The 24,506-nt window shown below is 38.3% G+C and overlaps 13 protein-coding genes across 13 annotated transcripts; 4 read left to right on the top strand and 9 right to left on the bottom strand.

The window, feature by feature from the left end:
* KQ657_003811 (uncharacterized protein) lies at positions 1 to 810 on the bottom strand (the record flags this gene model as incomplete). The annotated part of the gene is made up of 1 exon (XM_043194508.1): positions 1 to 810. One exon carries the CDS (start codon positions 808 to 810, stop codon positions 1 to 3), a length of 810 nt encoding a protein of 269 aa, XP_043050832.1.
* Positions 811 to 1,486: 676 nt separating this feature from the next.
* Positions 1,487 to 2,305, top strand: KQ657_003810 (oxidoreductase; the record flags this gene model as incomplete). Its single annotated transcript, XM_043194507.1, has 1 exon — positions 1,487 to 2,305. One exon carries the CDS (start codon positions 1,487 to 1,489, stop codon positions 2,303 to 2,305), a length of 819 nt encoding a protein of 272 aa, XP_043050831.1.
* A 165-nt stretch (positions 2,306 to 2,470) lies between these two features.
* On the bottom strand, positions 2,471 to 3,365 carry RPL20B (60S ribosomal protein eL20; the record flags this gene model as incomplete). The annotated part of the gene is made up of 2 exons (XM_043194506.1): positions 2,471 to 2,990; positions 3,361 to 3,365. 2 exons carry the CDS (start codon positions 3,363 to 3,365, stop codon positions 2,471 to 2,473), a joined length of 525 nt encoding a protein of 174 aa, XP_043050830.1.
* A 570-nt stretch (positions 3,366 to 3,935) lies between these two features.
* ERG251 (Erg251p) lies at positions 3,936 to 4,931 on the bottom strand (the record flags this gene model as incomplete). The annotated part of the gene is made up of 1 exon (XM_043194505.1): positions 3,936 to 4,931. One exon carries the CDS (start codon positions 4,929 to 4,931, stop codon positions 3,936 to 3,938), a length of 996 nt encoding a protein of 331 aa, XP_043050829.1.
* Positions 4,932 to 5,562: 631 nt separating this feature from the next.
* On the bottom strand, positions 5,563 to 6,843 carry CPA1 (carbamoyl-phosphate synthase (glutamine-hydrolyzing); the record flags this gene model as incomplete). The annotated part of the gene is made up of 1 exon (XM_043194504.1): positions 5,563 to 6,843. One exon carries the CDS (start codon positions 6,841 to 6,843, stop codon positions 5,563 to 5,565), a length of 1,281 nt encoding a protein of 426 aa, XP_043050828.1.
* A 345-nt stretch (positions 6,844 to 7,188) lies between these two features.
* KQ657_003806 (ubiquitin-ubiquitin ligase) lies at positions 7,189 to 10,131 on the bottom strand (the record flags this gene model as incomplete). Its single annotated transcript, XM_043194503.1, has 1 exon — positions 7,189 to 10,131. One exon carries the CDS (start codon positions 10,129 to 10,131, stop codon positions 7,189 to 7,191), a length of 2,943 nt encoding a protein of 980 aa, XP_043050827.1.
* Positions 10,132 to 12,265: 2,134 nt separating this feature from the next.
* Positions 12,266 to 13,654, bottom strand: KQ657_003805 (cleavage polyadenylation factor subunit; the record flags this gene model as incomplete). Its single annotated transcript, XM_043194502.1, has 1 exon — positions 12,266 to 13,654. The coding sequence occupies one exon, from the start codon at positions 13,652 to 13,654 to the stop codon at positions 12,266 to 12,268; it is 1,389 nt and encodes a 462-aa protein (XP_043050826.1).
* Positions 13,655 to 13,964: 310 nt separating this feature from the next.
* Positions 13,965 to 17,387, top strand: KQ657_003804 (uncharacterized protein; the record flags this gene model as incomplete). Its single annotated transcript, XM_043194501.1, has 1 exon — positions 13,965 to 17,387. The coding sequence occupies one exon, from the start codon at positions 13,965 to 13,967 to the stop codon at positions 17,385 to 17,387; it is 3,423 nt and encodes a 1,140-aa protein (XP_043050825.1).
* Positions 17,388 to 17,421: 34 nt separating this feature from the next.
* On the bottom strand, positions 17,422 to 18,549 carry KQ657_003803 (uncharacterized protein; the record flags this gene model as incomplete). Its single annotated transcript, XM_043194500.1, has 1 exon — positions 17,422 to 18,549. The coding sequence occupies one exon, from the start codon at positions 18,547 to 18,549 to the stop codon at positions 17,422 to 17,424; it is 1,128 nt and encodes a 375-aa protein (XP_043050824.1).
* Positions 18,550 to 18,799: 250 nt separating this feature from the next.
* On the top strand, positions 18,800 to 19,168 carry TOA2 (transcription initiation factor IIA subunit gamma; the record flags this gene model as incomplete). Its single annotated transcript, XM_043194499.1, has 1 exon — positions 18,800 to 19,168. The coding sequence occupies one exon, from the start codon at positions 18,800 to 18,802 to the stop codon at positions 19,166 to 19,168; it is 369 nt and encodes a 122-aa protein (XP_043050823.1).
* A 108-nt stretch (positions 19,169 to 19,276) lies between these two features.
* HRT2 (putative methyltransferase) lies at positions 19,277 to 20,656 on the bottom strand (the record flags this gene model as incomplete). The annotated part of the gene is made up of 1 exon (XM_043194498.1): positions 19,277 to 20,656. One exon carries the CDS (start codon positions 20,654 to 20,656, stop codon positions 19,277 to 19,279), a length of 1,380 nt encoding a protein of 459 aa, XP_043050822.1.
* Positions 20,657 to 21,158: 502 nt separating this feature from the next.
* On the bottom strand, positions 21,159 to 21,913 carry NHP6A (high-mobility group nucleosome-binding protein; the record flags this gene model as incomplete). The annotated part of the gene is made up of 3 exons (XM_043194497.1): positions 21,159 to 21,438; positions 21,594 to 21,600; positions 21,907 to 21,913. 3 exons carry the CDS (start codon positions 21,911 to 21,913, stop codon positions 21,159 to 21,161), a joined length of 294 nt encoding a protein of 97 aa, XP_043050821.1.
* Positions 21,914 to 23,101: 1,188 nt separating this feature from the next.
* Positions 23,102 to 24,367, top strand: KQ657_003799 (uncharacterized protein; the record flags this gene model as incomplete). The annotated part of the gene is made up of 1 exon (XM_043194496.1): positions 23,102 to 24,367. The coding sequence occupies one exon, from the start codon at positions 23,102 to 23,104 to the stop codon at positions 24,365 to 24,367; it is 1,266 nt and encodes a 421-aa protein (XP_043050820.1).
* Positions 24,368 to 24,506: the final 139 nt, after the last annotated feature.

Below are 24,506 nucleotides of genomic sequence, written 5' to 3'. Positions count from 1 at the left end.
CTATTCTGGTTTCTTGTATACGTGTGATGCAGATGCTTGATGACTTGGGAATACAAGAGTCTCTGCTACAACGGTATTTTGTCTTCTGGATACACCGAACACAATGATTTCAGCAATGTCTTGTGCAGTAAGTGGTTCAGTTCCCTTATAAACGGCATCAGAAGCATCTTGATCACCATGGAATCTTACTAAGGAAAATTCAGTTAAAACAGCACCAGGTTGAACTTCCATTACTCTAATACGAGTATTTATTAATTCCTTTCTCAACGAAGTGGTAAAGAAATTAACAGCAGCCTTGGAAGCACAATAAATGGCTCCACCAGGGTATGCATCTTTACCAGCAATAGATCCCAAGTTAACGATATCACCAGAATTCTTCTTTTTGAAAATGGGCAAAACTGCCTGAGTCATATTGATTAATCCCAACACATTGGTTTGCATCATTCCATCTAAATCATCATCAGATATTTCTCCTACATTAGAACGACCCAATGCCTTACCCGCATTATTGATTAAGACATCTATGTCAGCAAACTCAGATGGTAACCCAGCAATGAAAGGTTTGATTTGAGTTTTAACAGAAACATCCAATGGGGCAGAATGGATTTTGATCAGAGGGAATTGAATCTTCAATTGGTCACTGAGTTTCTTCAACCGTTCTTCTCTTCTTGCAGTTAAAATCAATCTGATCTTACCATTAGCAACCGAAGCAAACTCTCTGGCTGTGGCTTCACCAATCCCGGAAGAAGCTCCGGTGATTAAAATGATTTTGTCTGCTAATCTCTCTGCGGCCTTTGATCCGAACGACATTGTCTTAGTTGTCTTGTTTTCCTTGTATGGACGATTATAATATCTGTGAGCTAACGTTTTGGTAGTACTTGGTTGTCTATTTAAATGAAGATTTACAGCTGTACTTGAGTCACAGGTTTGAGGAAGGGATGTGCGCTACCTTGTTGCGGAGTCAAAATGGCTGCTCCAAATTTGACTCGGGCTAGGAGTTGTTGGCTCAGTATCGAAAGATAGAAGGCAACTGTGTTCAAGATTACGATTATGATTCAAGTTAAAAGTGGGCTGAACTTGTGGTTGCGTTAAAAGCGCAAAAAATATATTGAAAGGTTGCCTAGCTTTCGATATGCAGAAGATGTGTACCTGTAGATTGTCTCGAACAGAGAAACGAGACGCATGGTGATCCTTTCTTATGTCTACAGAACGATCAGTGAAAAGCAGGCAGTCGAACTTTAATAGCAGTATTTGTAACTTGTACTGTCATACCTTTCAACTATAAAAGATTTACAATTTCACTTGCATACCAATATCTCAGTCTTTCGCACTGACTTGCTGTATCAGGAATATGATGACATAATGAATTAAATAAAGTAGTGCTCGTCCAACTACGGTATCTAAGAAAGTGTGGAGTCATAGTCCCAGCTACAAACTCTTCTTCTTCTTCTTCTTCTACTTCTTCTTCTTCTTCATAGTCAAACACATGTCTTACGGATCCCAAGCAGCAGACCGTCTTAAGGATAAGATCATTCTCATTACCGGGGCCAGTGCTGGTATCGGAAAGGCTACCGCGCTCGAACTTGCCCTGGCCGGTAACGGTCAAATCAAATTGATCTTAACGGCTAGACGGAAGGAGAAATTGGACGAATTACTGAGCGAATTACAACTGAAGTATCCAAACATTAAAGTCTTGACTGTTAGTCTTGATGTTTCCAAGTTGGATACCATTGGACCCTTTGTCTCTGGATTGCCCCAAGAATTTGCAGATGTTGACGTGTTGATCAACAACGCCGGTTTAGCATTGGGAAGAGACGAAATTGGAACCATTTTACCCGAAGATATTCAAGGGATGTTTCAAACTAATGTCTTGGGATTGATTACATTGACTCAAGCAATTATTCCTATCTTTAAGAAAAAGAACTCCGGTGATATCGTCAACTTGGGCTCAATTGCTGGTAGAGATCCTTATCCTGGGGGAGGAATTTATTGTCCTACTAAAGCAGCAGTTAAATCATTCAGTCACGTGCTTCGGAAGGAATTGATTTCCACTCGTATCAGAGTTCTTGAAGTTGATCCTGGTAATGTTGAAACTGAGTTTTCAAACACTAGATTCAAAGGTGATTTGGCTAAGGCTAAGGCGGTGTATGCTAATACTGAACCTTTAGTTGCTGAAGACATTTCAGAGCTTATAGTGTTTGCATTAACTAGAAAGCAAAACACAGTTATCGCGGAACAATTAGTCTTTTCCTCCAATCAAGCCAGTGCGTTCCACTTGTTTAGAGATCCTGATCCAGCGTTATAATAATTAGAGTTTTATGGTTTAAAATAATAATAGTATATATTATGTTTATTTATTAGAGTACAAAGAACCCCCTTTCAACAAAACCTAAAAAGATGTATTATATGGGCTATACAGTATATAGTCACACAGAAAGAGACTTGCGACAACCAACCACTTTAAATACGCTTAGTAGAAAGTAGAAGGAGCGTTAGGAGCAAACAACTTGGCAGACTTTTGGATTCTGTGAGGCATTGGGAACTTCAAGTCCTTGGTCAAGTATTGCTTAACGTATTGTCTCTTGACGTCGTCGGTCTTTTCCAATTCAACAACCTTCAAGATGTGGATGTTTCTAAATCTGGCTCTGTGTCTAGCAGCCAAATCTTGGTACATGGTTTCAACGGCACCAACTCTGGTAACGTCTCTGTATTCCTTGTACATGTTGTGGATACCAGATCTGGATTCATATCTGATCCAGATACCGAAGGTCTTAACCTTGGTTGGTCTAGCTTCAGCAATGACGTTAGCGGAAACAATTTCACCAGAGGCCTTCTTGACCTTGTGCAACTTTTGCAAGAAGTACCAGTAACGAGACTTAGCAACAACAACGTTAGGAGCAAAGATTCTCATTCTGTACAACTTTGGTTCAGGGACCGACTCGGTGGGGAGACGACGACCGATAACTTGATACTCGTTCAATCTAGACATTCTATAAAAGATAAATGTTAGTATAATTCATTGCAAATTGCTTATTGTTATATGAGGATCATAATATTGCGCATGTACTGGTATTTGGTGTGAATATGGATTTGAAGTCATCGTTGGAACGGAATTGAAAAATAGTGACTTGAACTCATCACTTGGATCATTACAACAACATCGTCATCATCTTGGCTCTCTTCCAATAATATTGATGCGTGTATGTGACTTCCTGCTGGTAGACAACCTTTCCTCTGGTTCTATTACTTTTTGTTAATCGAGTAGATATTCCATTATCACTCCACTAACTGAAGTGTTTCACATTACTTCAATCCAATAGCAACATGTATAAGTGTTCCCACATCACTGCACTCTATTACAACATCATATAACCATGTCTATAGGTCGCACATACTTGTTTCTGCTGGTGTCCAAAGGTATGCAAGAGAATACAAACACTTAACAAAAGTAAAGTCCCAATAAATTCGGTAATGTTCAAATTTTTCACCAAATTTTTCTTCCCCATACACAACCAACTGACTAACCTGGTTGTATGAGTGCATCGCTTCGAATGGCAGCTGGCTTTTTGGTGATTCCACGCACTTGCTTGTGTAATGGCTTATGTAACTGTAACATTTGAAGTTAGTGACTTGGTTAGAATGGGGTCACGTGAGTGTGTTTGGCATAGTGTGGCCTGTATTGACAAGTTGTGAGATGTGCGTGACTTTATAATTTTATACCCATGTCTCTGTACACGTGATAGGGTTTAGCCCTATTGATTAAATGCCACGCAGCGTATGTGCTCGGCACCTGTGTCATTCTACACGCCTTTTTCCAATGGTTAATAGTGATTACTCTAATATACTCTCAATACTCTATGAACTATTGCAACAACAATATTAAAAAAAAATTACCTAATATCAACTATAAAAACGAATGGTTATGTATGTGTATTCTACTTTGCCTCGGCCTTTTGTCTCATCTTTCTTTCTCTTACAATGTTAGCAGGGATTCCTGATTCCGTTCCTAGCAAGTAATCCAAGTATCTGAAACTTGAAGCGTAGTTACCAATGAAAAAGTGGTGATGATCATCGTGATGTTCCGCACCAGCCCAAAGTGGGAAAAAGTGGTGAAGAGACCAAGGGAATTCGTAACCTGAATGAGAATCCACAGCTTGGAATAATCTGAGAACAATCCAGACAGTCAAGGTGAACAAATGTAAAACTGGTAAATTCAATTGAGGGTATTGTTTGGTACAGTAAGCGTAAATGATGGGGAAGCCAACAGTACCAAAACCTAAACTCATAACTTCAATTGGATGAGCATATTCAGCTGCTAATCCAAAGGGAGCAGCGTATTTATGATGCTGCTTATGAATATGTTTATAGAATGGACCGTAATGAAATAATCTATGAGCCCAGTAATGCCAATTATCTTCCAAAACAAAGAATAAAGCAATCTGAGCAGCCATTACCTTTAGAGCTGGGAAGGGGACATCGATAGAAATACCCAAAGTAGCACATAAGGGATGGAATAACCAAATAGGTAAAGCTTCCACTAATAAATGAGATTTGATAACAGCTTTAAAACATTCCCATTGTTCTTTATCCAGGGGGATTTTATTGGGTTGGATTTTCCATTTTCTAAAATATGGTATATGGTCTATAATGTACCAAGGTAAACATCTACCGAAATACATCAATTCATGGGTGAGAAAGAATAATAAACCAGTAGCAAGAACATCATTGTTCATCCAGATATACCAAGCAGCCCAAGCTCTTTCAACAAGACTCAAAGCAGAAGCAGCAGATGTTGGATCTGTTTCACTGATGGTCTTTAAAGTCCCATATATGGTTGAAAATGATTCAGCTGTTGAATTTAGAGCAATGGCTGCGGGTGAGAACCCTTCAACCAAGTAATGTAAGGAAGATGCCAGTTGGAATATATTCATAGCGTAACTGAATCAGTTATGTATGACTACCAAAAGAATAAGCTTCAAAAGAGCTCCCACAGGTGTATATATATGAGAGTACATCTATGTATATATATTAGATCATTCGATATCAAATGACCGACCGTATGATTGTTCTAAGCCCTCTTCATACTAAACGAGTGTCTCCTACACAGAAACGTCGGTGCATGCCATAAGTGCATGTGTATTGGTAGATATTTGTCGGTAGGAAACGTATTTGCAGCCGGTTTACAGTGGTCTGATCTACTTTTGGGTTGAGACACAAAGTGGTCCTTTGTGTTACAGGAACGATGACAGGAACGAGTAGAGGAACGAACTGTGCTATACGAATCAACGAACGAACTAAGTTATACGACACGACTACCATCTCTAGGCTTTGTGTACAGGTTACAAACCAAAACATCAGTCAACTAATAGGAAAGATACATGTGCATTTAGTCACGTGATATTCCAAGGTCATCGTAGTCATATACTGTGCTAATATAACTACTTTTTGTTCTTTTACACGGTCTACAATTGTAAACGTTTCCTGCTTCTTCTATCATTAGGACGGCATTGATGCCTGGAATGGTTATATTATGACTCGTGAAATAAAAAAAACCCCGATGCCTTATAAAACTCTTTCGTGGGGTAAAATGTCAACCAATAAACTGTTGTCGACATTGGCCAAGTTCAATCCATTGGTAGTCTTGTAGTTTTGAATATTTTGGAAGAATTTATCAAATAAAAATCCCGTATCCAAGGGACCCCCCTTGGCTTCAGGGTGGAATTGTGTCAGGAAAATAGGTTTTGTCTTATGTTTCATACCTTCGTTTGATAAATCATTCAAATTGGTAAAGTAAGGTTCCCATTCACTGGTGTTCAATGTAGCAACATCAACAGCATAACCGTGGTTCTGAGAAGTGATATGACACTTACCAGTTGCCAAGTCCAATGCTGGAATATTATGGGCACGATTACCATATTTCAACTTGATGGTCTTTGCGCCACTTGCTAAAGCCAATAATTGATGACCTAAACAAATACCGAAAATAGGTAATTCAGGGTTTTTCTCCATGGTTTCCTTCAAATGGTCAACAGTGGTAGAACAATGGGTTGGATCACCAGGTCCATTAGAAATGAAAACACCATCAAACTTATTGGCAATTTTATGTATAGGGTAATTGTATGGGAATACTGTTAAGCTGGCTCCTCTTTCTACAAGACAACGCAAAATGTTTTCCTTAGCTCCACAATCCAAAACAGCAATGTGAATACCTTTAGAATGTTCAGGGGGGCATTGAACATGGAATGGAGCCTTGGTGGTGACCTTGTGTACCAAATTGACTGATTCTGGATTGTCAAAGGCAGCATCTTCATCAGCATCGTATTCTTCACCAACAGTGATTCTGGCTAATGAAGAACCCTTTTCTCTCAAGTATGAAACCAATTGTCTGGTGTCGACACCAGTAATGGCAGCAACTCCTGATCTTTGACACCATTGTTGCAAACTTTCAACAGCAGTCCAATGACTATATTCCAATGCAACATCAGCAACAACAATTCCAATACATTGTACCAGAGGAGATTCCATGTACTTCAATAAATTGAATTCGTCCTTAACTGTTGAAGATGGAACACCATAATTACCAATCAAAGGTTGGGTGAAACATAAGATTTGACCCTTGTATGAGGGATCAGTCATGGATTCGGGGTATCCTACAAGAGAGGTGGTGAAAACAGCTTCACCACTGACATTCTTATTAGCACCAAAGGAATATCCACTGAAAACTGGACCATCTTTAATTCTCAATGTGGCTCTGTCCAATCTGGAAGTTTTGTTGAACTTGGATGCAGCAGTAGCCAATCCACGAAGACCCGCTAAGGGCTTTACATTCATCAATCTCAACATTAGTTAAGGGTATGGTAAAATGAGAAAGGAGGAGGAGGAAGAGGGAAAAAAAAATGCAATAAAGAAAGTTTTACTTATAATTTACCTGACTAAATTCTTCCTACGTATAATGCCACATCTCCACCCACTCACCCACTGATAGCGAATCGCGGCTAATGAAAATTTTTCACAAATGGCTTACCCGATTGGGAAACCGAGGGTTGACTCACATTTTATTAGTGGTGGTGAATCACCATTATAAGAACATACATGCAACACCAATGACGGAATTAAAGGTAGTAGTGTACAGAGAGAGAGAGATATATAGCAATTAAACATAGCTTATAAATATAGAAACTATCATCATCATCCCACAATAATTGGCACATCAACATGAACAGTATTCATAGAATGATGAGTTTCAGCTCCTTTGTACTTAACACTAACCTGTAAACAGTATAGACGTCCTACCAAACAACTCTGATAACTGGGTATTAAAGTAACATTATTTTTGTTGATACAATGCAATGGGATAGACATACTTTTCACCCATTTCATTTGATTTGAAGCCAGTTGTTGGGCTGGTTGCCAAGTATCACTGAATAATTTAGGATTTGAAGCGGCCGTTAATGGTTTGAAAAAGTCTTGAATAGTATCCTTCTTAATCCCCAACGTTTTAAAAGCTCTCAAGTTTAATTCTGCCGTTTTGGAGATCTCAATGTTATTGGCTTCCACAAACAGCATGAACGACGTGGCTTTGTCCTTGATAGTCTGCATGTTTTCTCTTGTGATAGCAACATCATCATCATGAAATTTCCCATTGATTGGATCAGAATAAAAGAAATCATGTCCAAGTTCAACAGGGAATGGATATTCGGAACTAAAAGTCCACAACACAACGTTAACATCTACTCCAACAATTGGTGGAGGTCTTGTTGAATTGTCATTTGAATAAAATAAAACATCAATGTCTAATGTGTGGATTAGATCATGTTCATCACGATTATAAAGATCAGTGATATGTGAAGATGTTGAAGTGATGGGTCTCAAATCCTCACTCCCCAGTGTTATTGGTCTGATGCTCCCATTAGACGTAACAGGAGTTAAATGAATCGAGTTATGAGATGACATGGGTTTCAATCCATTGGTAGGTGTAGCTGAACCACTAGAGAAGTTCTCAATAGATCCATTATTATATTTCTTCAATAACTTAGGAGAAGTATAGGGAATCACTTTATCTGGGATCCGAGCATAAACTTTCAGTTGACCAAGTTGTTTATTACTGCTGGAGAATAATGTACCCTTCTTTTTATAAATCGGAGCAGCTATAACCGTCCCTAGCATTCTTTCTTGTCTGTACATGGTTTCTTCATCTGAATTCCTATGCAATTCATTATTGATCCGATTCTTAATGTTGGAATCATAATCTTGTGGATTCAAGAACGTATTTTCTCTATTATCATTATTGCCAATAATATCATGGACCCTTAAATTCTTGACTTTTATGTCATTGTCAGTGCTTATTGCCTTTTGTAAAATTGTATCAATCTCCTTTTCCACTTCGAAAAACAATCCATTGATTCCTCTCCAAGTACTTAAATAAAGGAAGCTTTCAAATAATTTCCCGTCAATTCCAATGGTCCCAAATGTCTCCTTACCAAACATATACCCTTGATTATAGTAACGCAACAGCTCACCCAAATCGGGAATGAATCTTAGGAAATACTGAGAACTTGATGCAATAACATAATTCGATTCATTAATGTCGTGTTCTTGAAAGGTTTCCTTTAAATGATCCTTCTTGATCTTTTTATCAATGAACTTAGCCTCAATTGTGTAACTAACACTTACATTCTCAATAGAATAATCCTTGGTAAGCAATGGCGTCCCTCGTATAGATAAGAACCCATAGCCTAAAGCACGACTCAATTCAATACCCTCACCTTGATTATTGAAACTTGTGGCATCAAACCCCAACGAAGGAGGCGGTAAGATATGGGGTAATATCGAATGCATGCAAACATTATCTAGAAGCTTGTTGGGGAACTTAAAAGTGAAAAACTTCTTATACTTTGTATGAGGTTGAAGCACTCTGTTCGTAGGGATTCCTAAAATGGAGCCATCACTGGCATCCACATCACAATATTCATACTCAATCCCAGCGCTACTGGGAACTTGCACATAACCATATGAAGCATTCAAGTCATACATTTTCAAGAACTTCTTCATCAAAATCTTAGAGTACCGATGAGGGTCCAAATGGCTTTCAGTATTTGGGTTCTTCTCTGTAGCCTTAATGGTCCCCTCGAGAGTCACTGTGAACAAGCCAAAATCAACTGGACTATCAGAGGTGTTAGTAATCACAATATATCCATTAACATAATCGCCAGAAGTATATTCCTTTAATCTGGTTTCCAATTCATTAGTCACATTTGGATGGGGAATAGATTTGGTAACAAAGATGCTGATGTCAAGAGGACTATACTTCACTACGGGCAATCTGTCAATGGTATCCAAAACAGAATGACCATAGTTTTCTGTTCTTGTGGATGCATTGTGCTCCCGACGAGGGGTTGTTGCGGCCGCGCCGGTTGGAGTTCCCGTGGTGTTAGATCCAGAGTTACTGCCACCATCGCTGGGGTGAAAGAAATCATCGTCAACTTCCAGGGTATTGGCCATGTCTTGAATGTCATATTCTCTTAATCTGTGAGTAACTTGATTGATAGTCTCATGAGAGCTGAGTCCTGCAATGGAATGTCTGGGGCTCGTGTCTTCATTGGTGTACACTGGAGGGTTGACGTTCAAGTCTTCGTTGAACTGGTTATCGTCTCGTTTCATGATAGCTTGAAACATTTGGAACGATGGTAAAACATCAAAGAACTCAGTTTGAGTATGAGATGTCATAGCCTGTAAGGAGTTACCTTCCAACTTATCAATGTGTTTCTGTTCTTCCACGGATGGGACATAAGGAACATTTGAAGAAGGAGAAGTAGAAGAAACATGTTCAACGGGTGATAATGTACCAATGCTTGGATTACTGTTATCCAAAGCTCTTCTCAACTTATCTAAACTATCGCTTTTGTTATCATGTTGGGAACTAAAGAATGGGACATTGCTATTATTATTGTTGTCTTTCCGTTTACCTCTCCCTCTTTCCATGGCAGCAGCACTCAAATTGGTACTTGAGGTCACAGGACTAAGCTCAGGAGTCCCAGTTACTGATCTATCATATGAAGGAGGTAAATCCTTGGGACTAGAAGTTCCCTTCTTACTTAAGTCTTCACTAGACCTTCCCAAATGGAATCTCATGACGTTAGTGTTACTGCAAGCAAAGCACTACAAGTTAGTCAACTTATACCAGCCAACCTAATCTCAGTCAACTTTTACTGAGTCGAGTTATATCAACAATCCACAGATCCAGCACCTTCCCGTACTAGAACAATGTGATGATAACCCAATGGCTCTTTTATGGTGCGGAACAAAACTAAGACGACTACAGGTGGGGATGGAAGACAGTTCTTTGTGTCACTGGGAACAAAGAATGTCAACGCCGTAAGGACTAATCAAGTTGACTCGATCGCTACTGAGCACAAATAAATATGCTACAATACAGTACAGAGTAGTACTGTACAGTATAGCACAGCACAGTACTTAAATACAGTACAGTCTACAGCACAACCTCCACACGTTAACAGAGTTACTACTTCGTTATCAGACTGACGTGCAAATCATATATTCATTGGCTTTTGTCATAGTCGTATTAAGGACTCCAATAAATGGTAAAGAAAATCATCATTTAACGAAGAATCAATAACTCCCGGTTAACGCACTAGTAATTGTTGTTCAGAATACGCCACTAAATTTCTCAAACATGAGTTATTGAAATCAAACATAAGGGAGTACATCAAGTTAGGGTTTAAATGGTGTTCAGGTACCACGGCCGGTCAAGGCCATATTTATCATCAATGATACGGGTTAACAGTCCATACCAAACAGTAGACCGTCGTGAAAATGTGGTGAAATCATCATAAACATTATCTCCCTATTAGTATCTCCTTTAAGTTAACTCCAATAATTTATGCTCTAAAGAAACCTAGAAGCGCATTCCAAATACACTTCACAATAAAATAAAATCTATGTGAATCATACGGAATATCAGACTTGAAAAGTTTATCTTCAATGAAACAAATCTCAGACATATGCTTGTCTATAATTTTTCAAACTCATCATCTTTACCATATGATTTAACGATCTATTGTATCACTGAAAAGGTTAAGAGTATAAAATATTCTAAGACAATTGTTAGTACTTTTAGTCTGAGGCTCAAATATGACTTAACTGTCACAAGGAGAATCAGAAATGCATGAATGGTAAATAAAAAAGGTTGTCGTCAACGGGAATCCCGATTCTGACTCGTCATCTAGAAAATCATCATCTAATCCTTTCAAATAGTTAGGCTGTTCTTTTTGTTCAATCCTAATACATACTTTTTTGTACGAGATAGTGAAAAGAAAAGGATTCTCGTTCAATGCTTCAAACTGTTAGTACTCAAGTTCTAAAAGGATACATAAAAATTATAATTATGTCAATAATCAACAAAAGATCAGTCACATTGGGTTTCTGAGGCCCAACTTATATGCGTTGTCACTCATTCATGTGAATCGGTGCCCAGTGCAATAATTCCTCATAGTATAAAGTCAATTCAAAAGACCAGTTACGTTGTGGAAACTCACATACCTCTAAAGCAACAAAGTTAGTATTTAATTACCTAGTAATTAATATGGTACCAATTTGGAGTGGGTATTCTTATAGCTATCAGGGCTTATGTGCAAAACGTTATCAATCATAGAGATTCAGCCAGTAATTCCAGCTTTTGTTTTAGTAAATCATCATAATAAATAACACACCACTCCAAAAAGATTACTGCTTTGAAAGTCACATACTCATTGAATGCAGAAGAAAAAAGAAAGAAAAGAAAACGAGTGATCCTACTACTAGGGATAAACTGGGTACAACGTTAGTACTTGGTGTTTATAATCTTAAAAATAATAAGCTTCCATTTAAAAGAATTGTTTCAGTCCATGCATGTAATATTAAGTGTGATCATTCCACAGTCACAAACTCTAGTTTGAAAATATTTGCTTCATCAGATAAATTCGTTTATATAAATGGAAGGCACTGTATCGTCTTTAACATACTGTTTAATTGTGGATTTCGTTTATTAACGATGCCTATTTAAGAACCTATAATTGGTTGAGAAAAGGAAAAAAGAATCCTAAGAAGAGTTACGCACAAACAACGAGGCAATAGGGCTCTTTATATATGAAAAATTTTCCTCTAACCTATTATCAGTATCCTGTATATTATTACATATGAAAAAGTTATGTACCGTTACCCGGATCAACTCCATGGAAGTAAGAAGTCGTCGTAGTAACCACCTCATTTACTTCATAGACTTGGGTGGTTTTGTATTCGGTTGAGGCATTATTGGAGGGGGCATAAATCCAGGAGGGAATATTGGCATTCCTGGCATCACAGGAGGGAATCCCATTCCTGAAGGGGGGAACATTGGCATTGAAGGATTGATTTGATGACGTTTTGGATCATTCTCTAAACCATCTTCACCTAAAGCAGTTGAAGCTGAACGTTTTGAAGGGTTTTTCATGCCAATTTGATCTTCAATTGATTTCAAATATTCCTCTAGCTTAGTTTCCAATTCTTCATTACGAATTAAAGAATCTAAAAGTACTTCATCTTTACCACAATTTGGACAATGGAAATCATTATCAATTAGAACTTGTTCCAAATCCGGTTGATGATAATTGAAGTTTTCCATCTTTACTAATGATGATTCATCTTTACAACAAGCAGTCATCACTATTGGAGCCACAAGCAATTTTTTTTTCTGACCTTCTGCTAATGGATCCAAAAATTCTTTTCTATTATCTTGAATTATCTTATTAACAACCTTCTCTTCGTATTCTCTCTTTAATTTCATAACTGCATTCTCATGTTTTTGTTGATAGTTCAACCAAGTCTTAGAATCTGCAACTGCTACCACATATTCACCTTCATCTGTAATCATATATGTATTACCTTGTTTATCCACCAATTCTCCATCTTCATTCTTTGTTATACCATCTTCATTTGTGCTGTTCATAAGTTCATCTATAGTACCCTTTGCCACTGTTTTCAAATATGTTTTCGGGATACCTGTTGTTCTCTTGATCTTTATGCCTTCAAACAGTGGATCGGTATTTGTGGGACAGTTCTTGATCCAATGATCCTTACCACCACATCTATAACATATGTAACCTGGTGGTGGCGCATCTTCTGTGGCATTACCACCTCCAGGTCGGTTGTAGACCATTTTATGTGTAGATAACTCATCTTGTGTTTGAGCCCATGCATTGCTTTGATTTTCAAACATCATTTTAATCCGATCCTCTTCCAGAACACTTTCATCTATATTGGGTTTATTTCCTGTGTTTGCAATGGCAGAATTAATAGCTTGTTTCTCCAATGCCTTTCTATTAACCCGAGGCTTCCCACTAACATACCGTGAAGCATTCTGTCCTCTTAACTTGGAATATGCCGGCGATCTTCGAGCTAACACAAAGGACGACCGGGGGATAACCTCTTGATCATTATCGTACTCAGAATCGGGTTGTTCCAGATGATATAACCTTAGATTGAAATCTAACCCTGTACCCAATTGCTGTTGTTCTATAATCTCATGTTTCAAGTCAAACACACTAATTCCCGTACCATCAAAATGCACAATCGATTGGTTCTTCTGATGAAGAAACTTGTAGAACACCGTAGAAGACATGTTGCAGTGTTCTATTCTACCGTTCTATTAGAGCACTGCACTGTACTCTACTGTTCTATTACAGTAGTCCTTAAGTCGTTGGTGATAATATTTTTCGGTCGCACAAATGTCATCGAAAATTTTGAGCCATCAACAGATCACTTACTATCAACAAACAAAAGCCAGTAGGCAAAGCTACAGTCGTCTTATAACACCCAAACACCATCTCAAAGGGACAAATACATACATACACACCATACACATAACTGTGGTGATATTTGCAGTGATTGTTTGCGGCATATTTATATTGTACAGTCTTCTTTGACCAGCCATGGTGAGTTACGCTACATCGGAGGTACCAGGGTTACAAGAACTATTCCCCTTGCAAACTGTGAGGTTGCCGTTAAAGTATCCGGCCAACGAAACACAAGTGGCCTCTTCTAATAGCCATGAAACATATGCTACTCAATTGGCCTCCTCAGGTCATGTTGTTATGGTAGAAGAGAACTCCTATATTGATTTCGTTACTTTTGGTATCAGAAACAAAGGTTTGACATTACTGTTGACACCTGTATCGCGCTCCAATGTATCAGGGCTTTCATTCCGTACCATCAATATTGAACTCCCACATGCTGTGTACTCTAAGGAATGTGTCAGTGTGCGATATTCTTCATTGGAGAAGGCCATGGTGGTTGACTTTGTCACCAAGACGTTTCTCTTTGTAACTTTGAAGATAAGGTTACAAGATTTTGTTTTGGGGAAGCTGCTGTCGTCTATATTCCCATTGGATGAGTTTGACCAATGGGGTCACATTTCAGTACCCTTTTCGTTCGAGTTGAAGTCATCACCGTTTTCCATTAAGGCTTTAGATGATTCAAATATAATTGTTTCGTTGAAAGATGGTGGTTTATTGCACTTTGAAAGATCTTCTCCTTTGCATGATTTTGACGTTTATTCATTCATGGATGGTTCTTCTCTAATGTCGTTAAACTTGCTTGAGATGTTCTGGTCCAAAAAAGGTGGTAAAACCCGTAATTCTTCAACCAATGTTGAAGGTATAAGTTCAATGGCAGTAGTCGACTTGGTTCCTATCAATGAGAAAGTGTTTGTTACATTGAGCATAAGTAAGGAGGTTAATTGCTGGAGTTTAGAAAGTCACGCTGAAGTTTCTGGTTCATTCCATTTGGGTTCAGCTACCAATAGTAACTTTTGGTTATCTATGATCCCTCGAAAGTATATGCAAATTGTAACTGGTGATGGCGGCTCTAACGGGAAGCGTTATTTGGTATTACATTATTCATTACCACACGATGATATTAGTGGGTATTCATTCAGCGTATGGGAGATAGTAGACAGTGAAGGGAACTTTGAGTTGATTAAGTTAGACAACATGCTGATAAATTTAACCAGTCCTAAATCAATATTCAACAATCATAGACAAGATAACCTTCACAATTTGAATTGGTACATTCAAGATTTCCAAACCGTGTACTCAGGGAAGGAAAACAGCGTGTTTGATGTCAATATCTTATGGAAATCAAACAGCTTATCAGTATTAGCTACTTATGATGTGGTGTTCCCAACGGGTGAAGTTCTTGATATCAAATGGTCCAACACCTCTACTGCCCAGAATACTATTTTCAGACCGACTGTTTTGGATGAGTTTCTTCCTTACAGAGATTTGAAATACTTCCAATGGAAAATACTCAAATCAGGCATATATGACAAGAGAACCATACTTTCAGCTCTTGATATATTCAGGCATCATGCAGACTTAGCCTCTCGTGATAAAAGTAGTACAGACGATTCCATTATTGGGGGCCTTTTGTACGAAACAATGGTAGCCACTCACAAGACCAAAGAATACGATTTGAAAACCTGTTGGTATAAATTCGATGCTTTATGTGAAGAATTGAAGCGTACCGAGCTTGAAACATTAGCTCTTGATGTGGTTTCGTCATCATCATCATCATCAGGTAGTACGTTGGTTAGTTATCTTTCTAATGGTTTAATGGAATACCGTGAAAGTCATTTATTTGAAGAGTTTTTGGATTCAGGGAATCCCTTATGTTCTATTCTTAATAACTTGACTACTCTATTGTCTTCAAAATCACTCTACAAGATTTACGAATCAGTGATTCAATTATCGAATTCACAGGGTAGCCTTTCTGGCAGTGATGCTACCGAATTATATCAATCGATTTTGGCACTGAAGATACAGGTTGAAGAATCCCAGAAATTACAAGAAGAGCTTCAAGCCATTCCCCAAATTGATGAGTTAATTCAATCTTTCTTTGACTTGAAACATTCTAGAACCTGTTCGTCTCAAAGTTTCTCTTCCTCAAGTTCAACTCCAAGTGAATACCAAAAGCTTATATTTATGAACTCCATTTCCAAACTTGAACAGTCTCATGAAATTACTTTGCTAGGACTTTTGATTTTGTTTCTTGTATCTGAACTAGATGATGACGTTCTTGGGGTTATAAATCAGATAGTTGAAGTGTTAGCAAACTATACCAAATTGAACGTGGTTGTTGGAACTAGTGTTGTTAACTCCAGCGTAACCACAAACGTGTTAGGAAAGGCTTCACTGAGTATTCTCTGGGAGATTATCTCCACAAGTCCTAAGTTAACTCAATTGGTTACCGATGGTCAAAATAGTGGATTCCAAAAGTTAATTGAATTTGTCAATGGTTCTAATTCTGAATTTGTTTTAGATGTGATTCTTGGATTGATCGGCCATAATGGAGGGTTATTAATTGAAGAGGAATTCTTTTCTAAATTATCACCTTCCGAACCAACAGATCAATTCTTGAAAGGGTTGGTATATTTAATCGATGGTAAACCTCAAGAGATGTTCAAGGTATTCTCACAAGTCCCACCACTTGCTTTACCAAAGGGGATTATTGATAAGTTGAGAAGTAAATTACAGAGTAACAAAGCCATTAGTCAATTTTTGGCTGATTGCTTTGATGGTCCAGTTTCATACTATCATTCATTAGCTCACCTAGCGAAGGAATATGCGATAACCAATAAGGCATCACCACAAGATCCCAATTCTTCTAGCTTATCCACTGAATACCTTAAGATATCAATAGCTTTTGAGTTTCTCGCCATTGAACAGTTGAATCATAGTGGTGATGTTGGGGCTAATATCACAGACAGAAACTCATATTACATCAACATATTTGAAATGGGACTTGGTATTAACGACTACGACGTGGTTCTTGAATCACTTGGGAACTTGAAACTGACGTTTGACTATGAATCGTATGTTCAAAAGTATATTGGGAGGTTGGCAAGTACCAACCAATTAGACCAATTGTTCCATCGCCAACCAGTGACAAGCAACTACTTGTTGATTGACCGCATCTTGGTGTCCTTAGCGGAAGCCGAAACCGACGATGTTATGCGGGCATTGATCATTCACAAGGCCATCTTTTCATGGAGGCTCTTTGGAGGTGGTAATAATATCAAAGATTATAATACTTTGGTCGATACAAGAGGTGCGTGCGAAAGCTTGTATTGGTTTATAGTGCGTTACCGTCAACAGAGTACTTGGAAAATTGATGATGATCCAAAGGCAACCAAGTTGAAGGTGTTGGAGTTGTATTTGATTATTGTCAACTGCATCAAGAGCTTTGAAAAGGATGATGATAGATGGTTAATTAGCATGGGAAAGTTGATCACTCTCAGTCAAATAAGCAATGAGTATTACAGTTGGTTCAAGGAGTTAGAGAATGACATTTTATAGATATGTATACTTATGTATATATGTATAAACATATTCACCCTATGTTGGCCTTCATGTTCCCACTACCCTTTGGATTATCATCTTTCCAATCATCCCATAATCTATTTCTCAATTCTTCTTCTTCATCTTCGGCATCATCGTCTTCGTTCTTTGGCTTATCCTTTACCTCGTCCTTCATGAGCTTCCCATTGGCCAATTCATAGTCTAGATATTCCTCTACAGTCATTGAAGGCAACGTTTGACCTGTACCAAAGACCTTCTCTCTCAATTGGTTTCTATTCGAGACAATCGTGAATGGCTGTAAGATTTTCCCTTGCTTTGACACCAATTGGCTTGCCGAAACTTGTTTCCAAGGTAAGGACTCTACCTTGGTGGTATAGCCTGAGGAGCCATCTTTGGTTGGAACACTCTTGTCGTTCCTTTGAGCAGCTTTCTGATGATCCTCGTAGTGTTTGTTGGGGTTTAAGGGAGGAGCCTTTTTAGCAAGTTCAAGCTCCATCAACACAGATTCTAGTTGATTGAAGCTTAGTAAGATGTGTAACTTTACTTGATCCAAATACACTTTTCTCACAGTATCTTCATCAAACGTATCAATGAGGTTGTCCGCCTCATCATCAATGCCTGATGTTGATGTTGATGTTGATAGTATCGATAACTTCTCCTTCAATGCTTTGATTTGCTTATGGGTATCTATTTTCAATTGTCTCTTTTCCATGGGACTCCATGCTGTTCTGTTAGCTGCATCCCAATCATCAAAGTCCATGGTTGAAAGTGGTTTCTTCTCCACTATGGGATCAATTAGCTGTTTCTGCGAGGACGAAAGTAGCCCATATCTTTCCACCAATTGAATGTACTCCACATAATGGGCTTTACACTGCTGTAGACTTTGAGGTTGCGGTGGTTGGATCCACCCATACAAATTCGCTAAATAGTAATCAACATTGAGGAATGGAATGTAGTTATGTGCCACTTCGTCTATGGTCTCGTTGTTGGAGAACAATGCCAACAGATCAACTATTCTTTTTATCAACACGAATTCCTTGATTAGTTCATTCAATCGTTGTTGGAAACCTTCAGTGTCCTTTCTGTCATCTGAGGCTTCCAACGCATTGAGCAAGTCAACAGCATTCTTGTATCGCTTATTAACACTGATATCAGACATAGTATACATGTATATATTTGGAAGGTATGTATATGTATGGAAGTATGTATGTATATGTATGGCAGTATGTATATATATGTATGGCAGTATGTGTATATTTGTATAGCAGTGTATATATGTATGGAAGTAAGTTTGGCAGTATGGCTATTCTTCTCTTTGTATCACATCCTCGAAAAATATTTACATGGCGAAAACTAACCACTACTACCCACTACTTTCCTTACCTTAATACTACACCCCGATCTTAATCATGTCTGCGCCAGCTTATTACCAGCTTTATCGACGGCTGACAATTGGACTGACGTTGATGGATGCTCTTGATACCCTCATTCTGGACGGAATGATTCAACCTCAGTTGGCAAATCGTATTCTTGACAACTTTGATCGAGTGATTAGTGATCTGTTCAAGAACGAATCACTCTTGACCCAAAGATCAAAATTGACCTTTAAAGGTGACCTACACACCTATCGGTTTTGTGATGATGTATGGACGTTTATCATCAAGAATGTGTTGATCAAATTGAGCGACTCTGTTGATTTGGAAGACGGCTCGAATGAAGTTAAGATTGAGAAGTTTAAGATCGTGGCTTGCAACTCTCGAAGGGCAGGTGACGCCTAGCCTCCCAAGGTGCCGGCCACCATATAAGTACTTTATAATAGTAATAGTAATAATAATAATAATCGTTATAATCTGTCTAATAAATGTAGGGCTATACGTATAGTTATATTACATTCCTTTATGGTAAGATATAACTGCCCATTTCCCACTACTCACCCACAGTCCATCTCCCATAGCCTTATACTCCTTAGCAACCCTTTCAAAGGTACCTGGTTGTAAACCAACAACAACATCTGCTTTACATGTTCTTAAAGCAAGAATAGGGATCTTGGTCTCTCCTAATTGTTGTAAGGCAGTGGCGAACAGCGTTGTAGGGTCCCAAGAAACATCACCAGTTAACTTTCTATAGTTCAAATCTCCTTTGAAAATAACCAATTGAGCAGCTTCCAATTGACTCTTCAAACTGGCTTCAGCACAACTTGGAATTGACCAGAACGCATCGGGACGAGTCCAGTATGAACTTGTAGTGATAGATAATTTCCCATTGGCCAAGTATCCTGATACGATCTTGTGAACATATTGGACCGATTCATTGAGGCAGAAAAACGATGGATCAACTATTTGAGATAGCAAATGAGATAAATCTGCAATAAGAACATCAGATACAAACCAAGGTAACTTCTTAGCATGTAATGTGACTTTATTTGTGATTCCCAAATCTAAAAGGATTAAACTGAATACCAAATCAGTATAGAGTTCAAAACCAGCATTGTCAAGGACAATGTGAACTCCGGTTGACTCGGACACAGCACCATCACCAGCATCTGCTGTGCTTAAAAGACGATTCCAGGCTTTTTCAGTGTCATTGATAAGAATTTTAGATTGGTTTGCAGTTCTAGCATTCTTACCTTGTACACTTTGAATGTCTTCAAGAGATGTTGTACCTGCCAAAAGACTTAAATCGGTAGCATTCCCCCAAAGAGCTATCTCTACAAACTCAGAAAATATGGCTTTCTTTGCATCTGTGGTGGCACCAGTGGCACCACTGAGATTTAACTGAGATGATAAAGAATGGTAATGGTGCGCCAATTCCATTACTCCCGGTTCAGATGATTTGAACGAGAGCCATTTCAAGTTAGCAAACACATCAAACGTCTTCCAGAATGGAACCTCAACGCTCTCAATAAGGAAGAAGTTATTCATATATTGATAAAGATAACATTCAAGGAAAAGCCACAGACCATCTTGCCAGGTTATAGATGGAGGGAATGCGTTCAATTGTTCATTATAAACTTTCAAATCACCATTAAGCTCAATTTCTTGTTCCGTAAACGGCCGCACTTGAGCATCATCTTTGAAATCTTGTAAGAGCTTCTGTAATTTTCCAACGATGATTTTTCCCAGATTTTTGATGGCTTCTGCCTGGTTTGCATTTATGGTGGCTTCAACATCTTTGATGGCATCAGATACAATAATGGGCCATCTCTTATGTACCGTGGGGTATCCAAACGATTTGGGGTCGCTAGTCAAATAAGGTGGAGGAATCATTATTTGTTATATTAGGAAAAGGAGTACTGCTGGAAAAAAAAATTACTGGACTAAAAACTAGCAGTCCATGCAATCGAGTCCAAGAATTGTCCTCTATGGTTTATCTTACGCAAAATATTACTTATGTCGTCGTCGAAACAATAGTGCGGTTTGTAATCGTCGGATTAATTGAGGGTAAAAGGCTCATCAAAGGTCGTGCGCGTTTCTCTACTCAGGAAGTGTTAGGTATAAACCATATATTCATTCAACAAAATTATACAAAAACGGATACAGTCACAGATAAGATCCAAGAAGAAGCACCCAAGAGATATTTCTGGATAAAGGAAACAGACAGACAAGCAAACATGCAAGCATGTAGTCTACCACCAAAAAAATCGACAAGGAAACCTGCAATAATAAAACAGTGGAAAATAAAATCAGAAAATACAAAGTTAATTGCAACTAAGAAGCAAATAATAGTTGGAGGTAAGAGCCCAAATGATTAAAAAAGAAAGCATTACAATTAGTTCTGCTTCTTAGCATATTCACTCTTTTCTTTCTCGTATCTCTTCTTGTCAGCTTCAGCCTTGCTTTCATATGGAATCTTTTCATCACCAGTCAAAGCCTTCCACTTTTCACCCAACAACTTACCAACTTGACCGAAAGCAATACCGGGGTTTTCAGCACGGACAATGTCTCTGTTTTCGTTAGCGAAGAACATGTAAGCAGACAATGCTCTCTTTGGAGCATCGGGGTCCTTCTTCTTTCTGGTGGTCTTTCTTCTTTCAGCAACCATGGCTAATCTATTGATTCGGAGTTAGTACTAAAAGATTCAAAGATTAACAGTAAAAAAGTCAGTGTGATCTAATATGGTCCATTTAGCAGTGTTTGTACTGATATATAGATGGATGCCAAATACGTGCACTGTAAACAACACGTCCAATCCTATCACACACACTCTCGCCCTTAGTATGAAAATGAAGTGCGAAACGCGAATTTTCTGAGGAGAAGGATTGCGTACACTTGGTCACTCAGCGTATGTGTGAGTATGGATGAATGTCTTTCGAGTCGTGTACCTGGCTGGCTAGAACATTTCAACATCCAGTTTCAAGTCCGAATGAGGAAATGATCACGTTTCAGTCCTGGTGCTCATAAAAAAAAGAACATCGCCAACTTCGGAGACAAAAATGGTCCTCCACCACCCACAGCCAAAAAATCACTAAAAATTGAGCAAGACGGTTGTAGATATTTATTTTATCATACTACCATACCATCCATATGGGAAGGATATCAATTGTAGTTCAAGTCATCGGCTGGTGGTTAAAATTCATTTAAGCTCACTAAAGTACCGTGGACATCGGCTACCAATATGATTGTAACATATTGAGTAACTCCTTCCAAAAAACTGGAAGTAGCCTGGTAAATCTCTATAAGAAAGCTCACCATTTATCCATCAATGACGCCAGTACAGATGTCGAAAACAGACTCTTAGACTGAGTTAAGGTGAGGTGCGAACATCTAGTTTGCAGCCGCAAATTCGATACGCTAACAAAGCTCACACTTATTCAAAATAATTATCGTCTCCAGCAACAACAACGATGCTAATTTAGATAAAACGGACACACAAGTAGACATAATACAGTTAAAACATACCTATGAAGTGTTAATGTAGGATTGGTGTATGGATTGCAACCAGGTAGTGCAGTAAAGGTTGCGAAAAAATCACTTAGTTATCCTTAATTATGGTTCGTATACAAATTAATATATACTATAGATAGTAGGAGATTTTTTGTATGTTGAGAATTGGAGGAGGGAAAACTTATATAGGGAAAAAAACACTTTCTCAGTGGGTGCCATACGATTATTAGTGCTGTTGATTACGCGCGCCCAGTCCTACGATTACGCTGGTAAATCCACTTCAAGCGTGCGTAATTGCCAGCACAGTGTTTAGTCGTGTGCCACACATATATATCTCCTATATGCCTAATTAAGTCAATTAAGAGATATTGGGGCGTGGTCTCAAAGTTTCCTTTATCATTAGCTGCCCCCTCACAATATGTCACTATATGTATCACGTGATATTTGATATCAACATTTGTAGAGGGGGTGCTGCCCAACTCTTCCAAACTCAAATGTGTTACCAAATCAATAGTGCTTATGTAATACAATTCCGGTTATGTGAGTCATATGAAGTACAGTTAATACCTACATCAGAAACTGGCATATAAGCCACTCAAACCCTGACTCGATAACAAAGTTAATATGGCAAGGTTAATATGGCAAGGTTAATATGGCAAGGTCGACAAGGTCAATATGACTCATGGTGCTTTACAATATAATGGCATTGCTTATTGTTACAAACAACAGGTATACTTTTGAAATTTGTAAATATATTTGTAGACATTCGCCCATTCATTTTTGTCTATTTTCTCTTTTCTTCTATCATCTTTTTGCTTTGCATTCGTCATGACTGTCCCATTCGGTAAAGAATTTAGAAAGGCTTGTTTTACTTCCTTGGATCCTGAGGTCATTCCAGTGAATAATGGATCATTTGGCTTATCACCAACGCCAGTGTTGGAGCAGCTCCACAAAAGTACTCTTGAACTCTACAGTTTCCCAGATAGGCTGTACCGTCTTCATTTGAAGTCAACCTACATTAAAGCGTTGAAGCTGTTGGCTCCTGTTGTCAAAACTGACTATACAAACTTGGCTATCGTTGATAATGCCACATCAGGATTGAATTCATTCCTTAGATCCCCTGAAATCATCAAACATGGCGATACAATCATCATTTCAAGCGTTATTTACGGTGCCATAAAGAATTTGGTGGATTTCTTAAGGACATCTCAAAGTGTTAAAGTAAGGGTTGTGAATTTGGATATTCCAAAGATGGCTCCTCAAGACATTGTTGATGTATTTGAAGCTGAAATAAAAACCGCTAAAGATGCGGGTGAAACTGTTAAAGCTTGTGTATTCGATTTGGTATCATCAATGCCCGCTATCAGACTCCCATTCGAAGATTTGGTTGCTCTTTGTCGTAATCACGATGTGTTGTCTGTTATTGACGGTGCCCATGGTATTGGGATGCTTGAGCTCGATCTTGACAAATTGGCTCCGGATTTCCTTGTTCTGAATTTACACAAATGGTACTATGTTCCAGTAGGTAGTGCTGTTATGTATGTGAGTCCCAAATGGCACACCAAAATTATGTCTTTGCCTATTTCATGGTCGTACTCAGTTGACGCTTTTGATTCGAGTTCCGATCCACTTCCACTTATAGATAAATTCTACTACACCGGTACAAAGACTGTTGCCCTTCTACTGTGTATCAAAACTGCCATTGACTTCCGCGAAAAGGAGTGTGGAGGAGAACACAAGATCATAGACTACTGTAATCAATTGGCTCATACTGTTGGTGATGTTATTTCCAAAAGATGGGGTACTGATATATTAGATACCTCAAATCAAGATTACACCACCGCTATGGTCAATGTTCGTTTGCCACCATCAGCTTTGGATGATCTTCCTCTATCAAGAGCGATGGACCAACAGTTAGGTGATATTGAAATGGAAAACTTCAATACTTTTGTTCCAATCACTAAATGGAATGGACATTGGTACGCCAGATTTAGTTGCCAAGTGTACAATGATTTATTTGACTTTGAATATGCTGCGGATAAATTATTAGAAGCCATTTCCATTTGGCGTATAAGAAATAAATTGAATCTTTGAGAGATAGACTCTTTATACTTTTTGTCCCCTTTTGTTTAGACTTCTTTTAGATAAGATAAATACGTTATTAACTTTTAGACTTAAAAATGACTCACTGCCATATCAGCACATTCTGTTATTATAAATAGGAGCATGATTC

Source organism: Scheffersomyces spartinae, assembly GCF_019049425.1.
Source record: "Scheffersomyces spartinae strain ARV_011 chromosome Unknown scaffold_4, whole genome shotgun sequence".
Lineage (NCBI taxonomy): Eukaryota > Fungi > Ascomycota > Pichiomycetes > Serinales > Debaryomycetaceae > Lizanozyma > Lizanozyma spartinae.
Note: the sequence above shows the minus strand (reverse complement) of the source record. Positions and strands in the feature narration are given on the sequence as shown.